The sequence below is a fragment of the Anopheles ziemanni genome, chromosome 3 (assembly GCF_943734765.1).
Source record: "Anopheles ziemanni chromosome 3, idAnoZiCoDA_A2_x.2, whole genome shotgun sequence".
Lineage (NCBI taxonomy): Eukaryota > Metazoa > Arthropoda > Insecta > Diptera > Culicidae > Anopheles > Anopheles ziemanni.
The window spans coordinates 12,200,405-12,213,810 of NC_080706.1; the positions used below are offsets into that span (position 1 = coordinate 12,200,405).

Below are 13,406 nucleotides of genomic sequence, written 5' to 3' on the forward strand. Positions count from 1 at the left end.
TTTTATGAGATCAATAGAAATCTCAATGTTAATCCAAGGAGCAAGTTTTTCTTAAAAGTATACGGTAATAAATTAACCATAAGACACCCGGTCACAAACCTCTACCACTAGTGCACCAATTACCTGGATCTGTCTGCGCAACTTCATAGTCGAGTGATACCAAATACTGGCCACCAGCGTGTACCGAGACTTTAACGGTGTTGCACATGTTCAAAACGATTCGAACACTATCAGCATGATCGAAAAACTGCATCCTGCTCGCGCCCACGGTGGACTGGCGCAATTAATCTTGATACCCCAAAGCATCATCGACGTGCCTGAACACGCATTCACTCACAAATAGCCAGAGATAATAGATTGGAGCTTATCATGAAATTCGCATGATTAATTGTTTCTACCGGAGGGTCCAATATGTTATTCCTTTTGTCCCGGTAGGATTTACCTTGTTTGCCATCGATATGTACATGTGAGTTGGTAGGAACCCCATTGATGTATCCGGTAAGAAGGAGTGGTGTCTGAAAAATAAATAAAAATAATTAAAATAAACTGACTGTTTAGAAATAAAGCAGCAGCATCTCAAGGTTTCATACTGCAGCTATATATGAGAAAACAACACATTAGTTTTTTTTATTAAATCCTGGTTAATAGGTGCAATAACTAATCTAGTGTTTAAGTATCCGTTGGAATCTTGTATACAATAAAAAGCTCACGAAACTTTTCCAAAGATGAAGCTTTTACTGCTTCAAAGAGCAGAGATTCCAAATGGTAATTTAATTTTGCAGAATCTGGATAGTTTATTTAATTTTGCAGAATCTTGTCATGATAGTAATTAGTTTCACCATCATGTAAGTGATGGATGTGGACATTCAACAAGAATTAATCATGCAGTAAAGAAGGAATTACAAAGTTAAGTCTACCATCATTTCAAATGTAGTAGAATTTAAATCACAAATGTACGATCAAGAAGAAAAAAAAGTAAAAACTGAGTTAAATTGTTGAATTAAGTATACAATAAATCCTTTTACACGTGTAAATGGCGGAGTAAAAAATATTATTTTTTCCAAACACAATTTACACTAAGGTAACCTACTGTTGAAAACCTGTTGCATTGCCTAGAACGCAAACATCACGATCCGAACCGGTTCCTCCGTTTAATTCTATTCTGGTTCCCAGTACTAACACAACAGCAGTGACTCTGTGATGATTCTGTTTGAGCTGTTTGCGTCCCATATTACGCTCCGGCTCGTCTCGATGCCTATAAGATTATTCAGCATCGGGCGGCCGAGGCGAAAGGTACAGATACTGCGCATACAATGCGATTAATTGTGGTCAAGTTGAAGAAACGCGTTGATTAGGCAATAAACAAGAAATGATATGGCCACAGTGCAGTCGACCCAACGGTAGAGGTAAAGTGTTGAGGTGTCTGATAACGGGGCAGTACAACTGATAGCGCCTTCCCGAATAATCGTACATCAAATTTATCTCGAGTGGCTTCAGATGAGACGTACCCGGTTTTGGACCGCGGCTATCTTCCTCCGTCCGTTCGGTCTGGACTCAGTTTAAGCCGCTGCACGACGCTGTAAAGATCGGCAGTATGGCTGGTGGTGACGAAACTCAGTCGAAAGCGAAGGTAAAACCAGTGGAAACTTTCCCGACGGTCCCCCCGGCAAAGGATGCTACAGTCGACGGTAACCTTCACCAGCTGGAAGCACAGCACGGAATACTCGGAATAGTACTGCTGCTCTTCTGCGGCACGGTGTCCAGCTACCTTTGCACATACCTTCCGGATGCACTGACGGTGGCGGATTTGGCTAGCCATCCGACAGCGTTTATAGCCGAACGGGCGTGGGACAATCTGCAGGTGTTGAACGATTTCGGTCCCAAACCGACCGGTTCGCGAGCGAATGAACTTGACGCAGCTGATTTTCTTCGTCGCGAAATAGAAAAGGTAAAGGCGACGAAGCATGCAGCTCAGCGAGTGGAAACGGAGCATCAGATCGTTTCGGGCGCGTACCCGATCGTGTTTATGGGCAATCCGCTGACGAGTGTGTACCGGAATGCGCAGAACATCGTCGTAAAACTGGCCGGTAGCGACGATGTCGGCAATGCGCTCATGCTCAACTGCCACTACGACACGGTGGCAAGCAGTCCGGGGGCGAGTGACGATGGCGGCAGCTGTGTGGTGATGCTGGAAATACTACGCGTCCTATCGCGTGCTCCCGAACGCACCAAACACTCGATTGTGTTCCTATTCAATGGTGCTGAGGAAACGCCACTGCAGGCGGCTCACGGATTTGTCAGTCAGCATCGGTGGGCGAAGGAAGTTCGCGCTTTTCTCAACCTCGAATCGGCTGGGTCCGGTGGAAAGGAGCAGCTGTTCCAAAGTGGTCCCCAGCATCCGTGGTTGGTGGCAGCATATGGACGTGCAGTACGCCACCCGGCCGCACAGACCGCTTCGGAAGAGATCTTCCAGTCCGGGCTCATTCCGTCCGATACGGATTTTCGCATCTTCCGCGACTTTGGCCACGTTCCCGGGATGGACTTTGCTCACACGATCAACGGGTATCGGTATCATACGCGCTATGATAATATTGACTATCTCACGCTACCGGTTCTACAGCGAACGGGGGATAATATTCTTGCACTCACTCGGGAGCTGGCCAACAGTGAGGAACTGGCCCGGGTGGGCGTTGACCCGACTCTTTCACAAGGCTACAGTGTGTACTTCGATTTCTTGGGATTTTTCTTCTTCCATTACTCCGCTGCAACCGGAAAAGCTCTTAATTTGGCAGTGGCGATTCTTTCGTTAGTCGTGCCATTCGTAGAGCTTCGCAGCACGGTTAAGCGAATAGGCGAACGAAGCATCGTACGCGAGACATTGGTCGGTCTGCTTGGGACCGCCTGTGGAACGGTGGGAAGTCTTGGAACGGTGCTGCTGATCGCGAATCGTTTGGATGCGTCCGGACGGGCGATGTCATGGTTTTCGACCCCGTACCTTATTCTGGGACTTTACGGTTGCCCTGTACTCCTAGTGCACTGTTTCAGTCATCGCTTATGCAACCATTTGCTGGAGGTTAAAAAGGTAACACAAATATTTATTCGGATACTCCATTAGTAATGATAGATACTAGCGGAGAACACCATTTAAAAATACGCAAAGTTATTACTATTTCAAATCCATTCCTTTCTCTGCAGACTCCACTCAATCTGACCCAAACTATACGTTCACGTCTGATCGGAGTAAACTTGTTCTGGGCGTTACTGATCGTCGCTCTTACGCTAACTAACATTCGGAGCGCATACATCTTCACGGTGATTCTACTGTTTTCGCTTCTCTCCACCATTCTGACCTCGGTGCTTGGTTATCAGCGAAAAATGCTTCGCTGGCTCGCCGTACACCTGGCCTTCCAGGTGCTGGCCATGCTATGGGCGACAAAGTTTTACCACCTTCTGCTGAAACTGTTCGTCCCCATCACTGGCCGCATGGGTGCAGGCACGAATCCTGATTACCTTATTGGGCTGCTTGTCGCATGCCTTGGCATTCTATGTACCAGCTATCTTTTCCCGCTCGTTGGCCTACTGAAACAGGCTTCGGAACTTACGGCACGCTTGATCGTTTTTGCATTGATCGCCTTTCTGCTCGCTTGCTGCACGCAGGTTGGTTTCCCTTACAGGGACGAAAGCAACGGAGATCCATCTGTACAAAGGCACTACGTAACGGTAGGTTGAAGGCGTTAGAAAAATGCAGCTTTGAGAAGCCAAAAATTATAAATCCAATTCTTTCACTCTCTTCCAGCACACACTTCAAGTGGCACATGGTGGCACTGGGAATCAGGTTGAAAAGTCAGGATTTCTACTAAGAGAAATGGATCGCAATGCTCTGCGCGTAATACGAGGTGTTGCTAAGCCGGAAGAAGTTACCCCAATGCGCCAAATGGACACCTGCCGCACTATGCTGTTCTGCGGTGTACCGTTCTACTCAATCTGGCATCAAATTCGATTCAAGTAAGTGAAGCTTCAAATGGCAGCTGAATATTGCGATATGTTAACCACTTGTTTCGCATTGATATGTTAGCAACTACTGGTTAGACGGACCTCCACCTGCCCTGGAAAAGTCCTCCTTGCCAACATTTGAGCTCCAAAGAGTGACTCAACTAACCAGCTCATCCCGCCAGTATACATTTAGTATCAGACATCGTCATCAAATATCGGTCCAGTCAGCGCTTATAATCGCTCCCAAAGCCGGAGTACGTCTTATAAAGTGGAGCGTGATGGCAACCGTACCGGATATGGTAGAATTCAACGGACAGCGTGCTCATTTTGTATTGATCACGTACGGGCTTGCGAACCAGCCGGATTGGGAAGTTACGTTAGATTTTGGATATGATCTCGATAACGTTCAGGAAGCGGACAACTTGTTCGACGTCAACTGGATTAATACATACTGGGAGTATAAGGATCATCATACGGAACAGTTCGATGAGCTTATCGAAAAGTTCCCTGAGTGGGCGCACGTTATCCCATCGGTTGCCGTTGTCAATATGACTTCCTACTGATGTTGTAGGCGGATGGAAAGGACAAAAGAGACTTGGGAAGGGAAACTAAGAGATAAACAGAGCAGACAGCAAAATACCATCCTCGTGGAAAACGATAGTTTCTACTTTATCTTAGTTTCTGGGAGTGAAAAATTACACAAACTTTGAAAAAGTGCCAAAAGACAAATTTGCGTAACAAATAGGAATCGTACATTCTTGTTAATTGTTAATAAAATATTGAAATTTTTAATTTTGACCTGTTTCAGGCGGTATAAAATGTACACTGTCGAGAGCTTACCAAACTGGATTCCTCGATTATTTTTTTCCATGACCAATTTTCAGCATCAATCGTCACATTGTGGCTTCGGGAAACAACAAACCTTACCTGAAAGAATAGATAAAATAAACACGTTGTTACTTTGTTTTGCAAGTTATTACAAAATATTTAATCAATTCAAAAACATACAAACCTGAACAACATAATTAATTTTTGTACATTCACTTTGTGATCGTACGATCACCACACAAAAGACAGAAATGACTAAATATGTGAATCACTGACCGACAACTTTACACTAAAGACAACTTTAATGAACTGTTTGTGTTTGTTATTTTGCATGTTGTGTTGAATGTTCTTAACTGATCATGTTGTAAAAATCACATCCTTTTCGCGATGGGGAAAAAACGATGCTGAGTGCAATAAAAGTGCAACATAAACTGCCGGCAGTTTACGTTTTGCTTTGACAGCAACTGTCATTCGTCGACTGCAGCAGGGGTTTGTTTATGTTTCAGCGAAGGGCAACACTCCCACTTTTGGTGATTGTGTTTTCCTACGAAAATCAACGAAGGGCCAAATTTAACGGCGAAAGAGTAGTCCTTTTTGTGTCAATAAGGAAGGTTTTACTAATCGTGTTAAACAATGGTGAAAAGTCCCGCCGTTACAGGCATATCGCCGAAGGAAGGTCCTCCGGGAACCCGTGTTACGATACGTGGCGAATTTCTTGGCAACAAAGCTACAGATCTCGTCGGTATGTCGAAACAGGTCGCACTTCGTTGCAATTTATTAAGCACCTTTGTCCCGTTTGTGTCTAGGTCTAACAATTTGCGGATGCGATTGTCTACTGTCGGCCGAATGGAAGTCGGATAAAAAAATCATAGCCCGTACCGGGGCGGCTAAAGGGAAGGGTGATATAATTGTCACCACTCGCGCGGGTGGCACGGGCACCTGCACGGTGCAATTTCGTGCGTACTATGAAACGATTGGTCCGATGAAAGAATCCGCAGTATGGATCGAAGAATCGCCGATGCAGTCGTTAGCCTGGGGACGTCGCACACTGGCACCGACCGGTTACACTCAAGAAGACCCGCTTGGACTTTCCAATGAGGGCAATGAGAAAAAGTTTCCCGATGATTTACGTGACCTATTTCCGGATGGATCGGGTGATTTGTCGCAGGAGAATTTCATGCCTGGTTGGTTCCTGTTGGAAAACCATCACGCTACCTCCTTCGAGGATCTGAAAGCGGGTCTATCGTATCTGCGCCGGCGGGTGGAAAGTCAGAAGGAGGGCCAGCTTTCCTTTCTCAAGTCTAACGCCGGATCGGTGATCGATCAGCTCGATACGCTGATGACGCTGCGCGATCGTATCACGCAAGACAATAAAATGCACGGGAAGGAACCGGTTCGCCACCTGGATGTAGCTATACGTAGCTCGATCGATGCTTCGCATGAGTTGTTCAAGGATGTGCTGGTGCGAAAGGAAAAAGCCGATGCAACGCGAGCTGCTCTTTCTGCTATATCGCGTTATAAGTTCCTTTTCTGCTTACCGAATACGGTTGAAAAAGCGGCACTGAAGAACGAGTTTGATATAGTTGTAAATGATTACGCACGTGTGAAAAATTTGTTTGGAAAAACTGAAGTTCCGGTAAGAAAAAAAATGGTGATGGAGTAGAATTATATTCTTAAAATATTTTATGGTGCTGCTTTTACAGATCTTTCGAAAAGTGCTCGAGGAAGTGGACATCAAAATTCTTGCCATTCGGCAGCAGTTGCATGGGAAAATCAAAGTAATGCCCCAGGGAGTGGAGCAGCAGAAAAAGATGATTAAAGCTCTGATCAGCTTGGAAGCCCAACAAGCCGGCACGAGTGTAGCGGGAAAGTTGAAAATAGAGGATCCCGCCTGGGACGCGATCGAAGCCCGCGCCAAGCACCTCGAAGAAACGTTCCTCAAGGCCTACGAACAGCACACAGGAAAGGAGTCGACGCACGGCAGTGACTCGAAGTCACGCACCGATCCTTCAGTCACGCCGGTGCGGGTGCAATTTTGCGAAGAAATGACCGAGATAGCCGCCAGTCAATTCCCAGATTTATGGCGCCTCGGGCAGGCTTATTTTACTGGTGAACTGCGTGGTGCATCCCAACCCAAACCGGGCAACTTTAAACGAATCATTCTGACGGCTATTGAGCAGTTTTGTTGTTATTTGCGATCAGCATTGCTCGCTTCGAGTAGTTCCCATCGGTCGTTAGCTGCGTCGGTGACTGCGGTGAAGGGTCTACCAGCTTGGCCCTCTGCAAGCCCTTCGTTGAACTTCCTCATAACATGGCTTCCGCACTGCTTGCGATATGTACGCGTGTCGTACGCCACTCTGATCCGTTTGGATCTACCGAACGAAGCGCTGGACATAGTTCTGAAGTTCATCGATGAACTGCGGCTCTATTGTATGTCAACGATCCTGAAGAAGGCAAACGAACGAGTGAAGAAATTGCACGAGAAGGAAATGTGGGAACTAACGGTGGCGGAGTTTGCCGGTGCAACCAGTTTACCTGCAAAGCTGGAGGAAATTTTGATCGAAGTAATCGACGATGCACAGGTCGCTTGCTTGACACCTGAAGTGAGAGAATCGACCCTGCTCGAGCCACAATCGGATGGCCAACGCGAACTTTCCAAACGCTTTCAGGAAATTCTAAGCTCCTTCTGCACCGTTATCGAAACACTGGCCTTGCAACGGTCTGACGAAGATCCGCAGCAGGCACCGATGCTGTCACAACTGATCGGATTTCCCGCCGCACTACTCCAGCAACAGATGAGCACCGGGGACAAACGCGAATGGGGCAGCCCTTCGATTACGTGGGAGCAACGGTTGCTATGCTGTCTGTCTAACTGCATCTATTGCAACCGTATTTTCTTCCCCAAGTTGGGTGATCTTTTCACACGCCACAGTTTTCCCGTGCCAACGCTGGCCATCGAGAACTCTCGTTCGACTGTTAACGCGCTGTTCGGAAGTCTACTCGATATGTACGTAGAGCACAAGAGTGACCCACTGGTTGGTACGATCGAGCCGTCGATGTATCTCGGCCGGTTCCAGTGGGATCTGGTGGGACCATCGGAGAAGCTTAGCCCGTACGCACACGAATGCCTCGACAATCTGGTGTCGGTGTACTCGGAGATTTTTGCTATTTCACCATTTCTACTAAGGCCGATCCTCGAACCGATCGTGCAAACGGTGGCAGAGGAACTGGCTCGCCTGATGACTTGTGTACAGAAATTTAACATCCATGGAGCAATGCAAGCAACGGTGGATATTCACGTCATACGGGATGCTGTGCGTGTTTACAGCAACGAGACGGCCAAGTAATATTTTTACGACCGACCCACCTAGAAAACGTGGTGATATTAAAAGATTTCTTCTCTTTTTTAGATCATTCTTTGTAGAAGCATTGGATGCTATACCACCAGTGTCTGAAAGCGAGAAGAAGTATGTAAAGAAGATTACACCCTTCAAAGTAATTATTTACTTACTATCATCGTTCTGTATCATTGCAGGATCTCAGAAACGGTCAAGACGATCAAAAACAACATCCGTTTGCAGATCATGTGCCTGCAGGTGGTGGATCCTTGATTGGATGCCTTCATATGGATTTCATATCGTACGAAAAAGAAATCCATAGCGAGAAAAACGGAACCAGCCAAGATTAAGAACACCCAGTAAAATATCATAAGCTATTGCCTTCGTTACCGGCGTATCAACATCTATTGCACTGTAGAAATGTATAATCTAAAAGGAACTATACTTTATGGTTAGACATTCTAAATATCTGATCGTTTTTATAATATGGCCAGTGACGCTTTTAGCTGTTTAATTATAAAAATAACATATTAATGTATACTGCTGTTTCAAAAATATATAAAAGAAAAGATAATATTCCAATGAAGTTTGTTTTGCCGGTTTTTGTATTTGAACTTAAAAAGCTATTGTCAATCTTGTATTTGATTTCGACCTTTATTTCTAATCGTTTGAGGGGTTTTTATTATTTTTGGCCGGATTGAGATAAAAAAATGAACCGTAGTGAATTGCGCGATTTGAAAATTTTCAAAATCCAACCTGATGAATAAACTCCCCTTGATTTTTACAGCTGACAGCTGTCAACCATTTAAAAAAAATGAGCTTCATCAGATTGTAAACAACCAGAACAAGAAAAGTTTTCTTGGTTCGTTGTAGATAGAAGTGTTCCTGAGAAATTTTAGTAGAGAAATTTCTTTCGAAAATCGGTGGAAAGGGTTTTAAGACGATCATCCCAACATGTCTTCTGCAAGACGATGGATTGGCGTAGTAAAATGGTATTACTGTGGATTTATCGCAGTTTTCCTATTAGTTCAGCTGGGCGGCGGTGAGTCAGCAGAGCAGTCATACTATGGCGGAAGCTTATCAATTTTTCGCATTTTACTTTTCTTCGAATGATCATGTAGCGCACGGTCAGCGAATGAAGGATAATATGTACACATCGGTTAGCGGTGCTCATTGCTTTCGCCGTTTAAACGGAACACACGTAACGGGTTGTAGCTGTAAGTGTACAAGTGGCATAAAGAATTTGGTGCAGTAGAGTAATGATACGTGTTTAATATATTTCAGCAAATAATGGCGGTTCGGTTGGTGTGTTGCACGTTATAAACAGCCAGGAAGACATTGACTTTATCGTCCATAAACATCCATCACCACCGTACGCACCGATATTACCGCCGGCACTCTACACCCGAGAAAATGTTCTCAGGCTGAGGGACGAAGCCGGTCCGTATGTGTCAGTACTCGTGCTGATGAATAACGCAAGCGGACTTGAACAGTTCAGTCAAGAATCACGCTGCCCTAATCAGTACAGTGGGCTAGCCTCGGTGATGAGCCCGGATAGTGATACCAACGATCAGCAAAGCTGTAGTGTTGATCGTGCCGAGGACAGCTGGAACCCTTGGGGGAGCGGTTTGCTGCAACAAGACTTCCCGTTTCCCATATACTATGTGGCGGATGTTTCCGAGATGGATAAGCTTGTAGAATGTTACGAAAAGTTTAATGGATATGACCTCGATCGACAGCACCAACGCAGTTTGTGCAGCATTGAGGTGAAAGCGTTCATGGCGGCGGCAGTCAGTACGGCGATGTGCATCCGACGGTCGAATTCCCACAGTTCGCTGTTTCCCGCCACCAAATACTGCGATCCGCTGCAGGGCAAAAATGTATACGCGACACTATTTCCACGACCAGCGGTACCAGAAGAGCAACGGAATGCAAAACCGGAACGTATAGTGCTCGTTTCGACACGCACCGATACGACTACTATGTTCGATGGAGTAGGAATCGGTGCGATGGATTCCGTCGTCCCCTTTACCGTGCTCGTCTCCGTAGCGCATTTTCTGTCGAAAGCGTTGCCTAGCAATGACCGAAATGTGTTGTTTGTTTTCTTCAACGGGGAGTCCTACGACTACATCGGTTCGCAGCGATTCGTTTATGATCTCCAGACGGGAGCATTCCCATCGAGGGGCACCCAAACGAAGCCAATCTCGTTAGAAAACATTGAACTGATGATCGACATCGGCACGTTGGATAATTTAACCGATTTACACGTTTACCACGCGGCGCCTCAACCGATGGCGATAAAGGTATCTGAGTTGCTGCGTAAAATAAACCTCTCTCATAACTTCGGTATCCAGTCTGGGCTGCCGGTTCTAACCACCAATCTTCCCCCGGTATCAGCCCAATCGTTTTTACGGGAAAACATTTCCTTCCCGGCCGTAATCATTACGTCCAAGCCGGGTAATCGATTCTACCACTCAATCTACGACGATCAGGAAAACCTACGATACAAATACGGCAATCATTCGAAGAAGTACGATTTCACTGAACTGGAGGACCTCACGCTTGGCGATCGTCGGGAGATGTATGGGCCGGATTCGCTCCAGATGCGCATACGTAACGCGTCCACCCTGATTGGTATGAGCATCTATGAGCTGCTGGTTGGCCGGGCCTATGATAAACAAAATGGTACGAACAGTGTGCTGATCGACGAGTTCCTGCATTGCTTCCTAGAATCAGCCGATTGCCCACTGTTTCGAGCGACGGTAAAACCGGAAACACCGCGCGTTTATCCTGCACCACCGTCTCGGTACATCAGTGTTCATTCGACGCTTACCGCCGATTCCACCGGGTGGACGTACCGGGTGCTGGGACTGCTTCTGGGGCAGAAGATAGAAAATGTCACAAAAGTTGAATGCTTGGCCATGCATTTACCGTTCCAGTGGATGGCCGGGTATGGTGGGACTGGTGAATGTCGCCGAACCACGCAGAACATGAGTCTCGCCCTTTCTCCTGCGTTCCTTAACGAGACATATGACTTCACATCCTATCGCTACTCGACCTGGACCGAGTCAACATGGTCGGAGATGTCGGCACGCATTTTCCTGCGACCATCGCCATCGCACGAAACGCTGACGCTCTCTATCGGGATAGTGGTGATGGTGATTTCTTTCGTGCTGGTGTTTCTGGTCAACAGTAGATCGGATGTGCTTTTCAATCAGGGATCAACATCTTCGATACCGTAAGTTTTGAACAATTATTTACTTCATGCATGGAGTTCTAGTTTTTTTGTTTGCAATAAGCAATAAAAACATCTTTTCCCCCTACTCATTATGTGGTCATACTGTTCTTGTACTTAACCTTCTTTGATATGAACAAATGAATACCTTTGCTTACTTCCCTCGCCAAAAATGTGTTTACGTTTCCATGGAAACCTTGTGTTGTGAATTTAAATTTTTTCTTTTGTAATTACAGCATCGCTACCCAGCCGACACAGTGTTAAAGACCCGGACGCAGTTCCATCCGATCAAATCCATCCGACATCACGATGATGTCTCGCTAAAGATAACTCGTGTGACCATTCTGGTACGTCTACAATGGGTGAACTCGTATCCCCGTGGCAGTCCTACTATTCCATCAAATTTTAGATTACTTAAACAAATGAAACTAATTATAGTACTACCTATGATAATGTCCATAATACAACTCATATTTATAACAACTTGTTTGTGATAAGGAATTTGTGATTGTGAAAAATATTAACCCATCGGAAGTTTATTTCACACCATTCATTTGATTTGTTACATTGCAAAAATAGTTCACACATTATTTTGAAAAATTCTTATAAAAATACGGAAGTGGCCTCTCATCTAAAAGGCAGAGCAACGCAAATTAGCGGGAGCAAGTGTTGAATTGGTCAAAGTATGCTTGCGTGGGTCTATTCTGATACACAACTTTGTCCAAGTGATCGAGCTTTCGCTGCTGGTCCATCGAAAGCTGTAGATTTTCTTGGCGTATCTGTTCGGACAGTGCATGCCGTCTACGCATTAGCTCTTTCTCTTTCATTGTCACGGCCCGGTCGAAATCGATGGCTAGACGGTCCCAGGCTTCTCGCTTGTTGGCCTCTTCCTGCCGCTTACACCTCAGCTCCTCCAGCTGTAGCCCCTGAGTTCGCCGTATCTGTTCGATTTCCTCCGGAGACATTCCTTTGTACTGCGCGGTTATGACCCGGTTTGGTCCAAAGCTGCTTTTCGCCACATCCGGGTTCTCGGTCAATATGTCACTGGTGAGGTTGTTATAGATTTCGGCCAGGTTGTCTTCCTGTTCCTCACGCTCCCGGCGCGTACGTTGCTGCTCCTGTTCGTTCATCAGCCGGTGATTAAACTCGTTGACCGCTTGTTGAATTTTACCTCTAGCGTACTGCTCCTGAGAGGCAAGCTGGTGAAGGCGTCTTTCCCGGGACATTAACGCATCCTCGAGGAATGTTTCCGCCGCCCGTCGATCAATCTCTGCCTGGCGCTTCTCGCGTATCTGCTGCTCCAACCAGGAACGCTGTTGTTCTTTCTGCACCTTCCGGCGATGGCGCTCTTCAAGATCTTCACCGTCAAACACCTGTGCACCAGACACGCTCAAGCGTGGATCGTCATCACCGACCCGAGCGGGAAGGGATTTTTTCAGTCCGTTCGGATCGAATAGATCAAAATCGCGCGATTGTTCGGGCCGTTGGTTGGAAGCCCGGAACCGGTTGAGCTCGTTCTCGAGACGTATACGCTCCTGGCGTTGTTCCCGTTGCTTTAGCAGCAACACATGTTCCTGGCGCCGAATTTCTTCCGAAAGCTTTCGCCGCTGTTCAGCTTCCGACTGCTCAATCTCCTTCTTTTCCTGCACTTGATACCCGAGGGCGTCGGTATCGACCTATACGGAGGCAGTAAAAAATAAAAGGAGTGTTTTAAATCCACCGAGCCTGGAGGAAACTAACATTCGTGTCTTTAGATACTATTTTTGTTTAATTTCATACCCCAATAACACGACGTCTAGCGTTGAAGATGCGTTGCTTTCTTGCTTCTTCGAACCGTCTCCTTCGTTCGATAGCAAGGGCCTCTTTCTGATCCTGATGGTTGATAAAAAGAGAATTTAACATCTTGACTTGTCCGGAAACACCACACCACTAACGAAGCAAATGGCAACTGATACATGGTATCTACGATTCGAATTGGTTCTTCAAACAAACTTAACGCCTTGCCATGGCAA

The 13,406-nt window shown here is 46.1% G+C and overlaps 4 protein-coding genes across 4 annotated transcripts; 3 read left to right on the plus strand and 1 right to left on the minus strand.

Annotated features, from left to right (window-relative positions):
• Window positions 1–1,594: 1,594 nt before the first annotated feature.
• On the plus strand, window positions 1,595–4,590 carry LOC131287032 (endoplasmic reticulum metallopeptidase 1-like). Its single transcript, XM_058316046.1, has 4 exons — window positions 1,595–3,082; window positions 3,196–3,720; window positions 3,797–4,005; window positions 4,076–4,590. The coding sequence occupies exons 1-4, from the start codon at window positions 1,595–1,597 to the stop codon at window positions 4,554–4,556; spliced, it is 2,703 nt and encodes a 900-aa protein (XP_058172029.1). The 3' UTR covers window positions 4,557–4,590.
• A 787-nt stretch (window positions 4,591–5,377) lies between these two features.
• On the plus strand, window positions 5,378–8,584 carry LOC131286401 (exocyst complex component 2). Its single transcript, XM_058315348.1, has 5 exons — window positions 5,378–5,563; window positions 5,628–6,457; window positions 6,525–8,164; window positions 8,232–8,288; window positions 8,357–8,584. The coding sequence occupies exons 1-5, from the start codon at window positions 5,455–5,457 to the stop codon at window positions 8,430–8,432; spliced, it is 2,712 nt and encodes a 903-aa protein (XP_058171331.1). The 5' UTR covers window positions 5,378–5,454; the 3' UTR covers window positions 8,433–8,584.
• A 641-nt stretch (window positions 8,585–9,225) lies between these two features.
• LOC131284086 (nicastrin) lies at window positions 9,226–11,866 on the plus strand. The gene is made up of 3 exons (XM_058312942.1): window positions 9,226–9,376; window positions 9,444–11,397; window positions 11,631–11,866. Exons 1-3 carry the CDS (start codon window positions 9,226–9,228, stop codon window positions 11,656–11,658), a joined length of 2,133 nt encoding a protein of 710 aa, XP_058168925.1. The 3' UTR covers window positions 11,659–11,866.
• A 181-nt stretch (window positions 11,867–12,047) lies between these two features.
• Window positions 12,048–13,296, minus strand: LOC131288619 (RIB43A-like with coiled-coils protein 2). The gene is made up of 2 exons (XM_058317770.1): window positions 13,174–13,296; window positions 12,048–13,070 (listed from the first exon to the last, which is right to left on the minus strand). Exons 1-2 carry the CDS (start codon window positions 13,294–13,296, stop codon window positions 12,048–12,050), a joined length of 1,146 nt encoding a protein of 381 aa, XP_058173753.1.
• Between the last annotated feature and the right edge of the window lie 110 nt (window positions 13,297–13,406).

Coding starts and splice junctions, on each gene's coding strand:
- LOC131287032 (XM_058316046.1), top strand. CDS start 1,595: ATGGCTGGTGGTGACGAAACTCAGTCGAAAGCGAAGGTAAAACCAGTG. Junction 3,721..3,796: donor TACAAAGGCACTACGTAACG/GTAGGTTGAAGG, acceptor ACTCTCTTCCAG/CACACACTTCAAGTGGCACA. Junction 4,006..4,075: donor TGGCATCAAATTCGATTCAA/GTAAGTGAAGCT, acceptor TTGATATGTTAG/CAACTACTGGTTAGACGGAC.
- LOC131286401 (XM_058315348.1), top strand. CDS start 5,455: ATGGTGAAAAGTCCCGCCGTTACAGGCATATCGCCGAAGGAAGGTCCT. Junction 6,458..6,524: donor TTGGAAAAACTGAAGTTCCG/GTAAGAAAAAAA, acceptor CTGCTTTTACAG/ATCTTTCGAAAAGTGCTCGA. Junction 8,289..8,356: donor GTGTCTGAAAGCGAGAAGAA/GTATGTAAAGAA, acceptor GTATCATTGCAG/GATCTCAGAAACGGTCAAGA.
- LOC131284086 (XM_058312942.1), top strand. CDS start 9,226: ATGGCGGAAGCTTATCAATTTTTCGCATTTTACTTTTCTTCGAATGAT. Junction 9,377..9,443: donor ACACGTAACGGGTTGTAGCT/GTAAGTGTACAA, acceptor AATATATTTCAG/CAAATAATGGCGGTTCGGTT. Junction 11,398..11,630: donor GGATCAACATCTTCGATACC/GTAAGTTTTGAA, acceptor TTGTAATTACAG/CATCGCTACCCAGCCGACAC.
- LOC131288619 (XM_058317770.1), bottom strand. CDS start 13,296: ATGTTAAATTCTCTTTTTATCAACCATCAGGATCAGAAAGAGGCCCTT. Junction 13,071..13,173: donor CTAGACGTCGTGTTATTGGG/GTATGAAATTAA, acceptor GCCTCCGTATAG/GTCGATACCGACGCCCTCGG.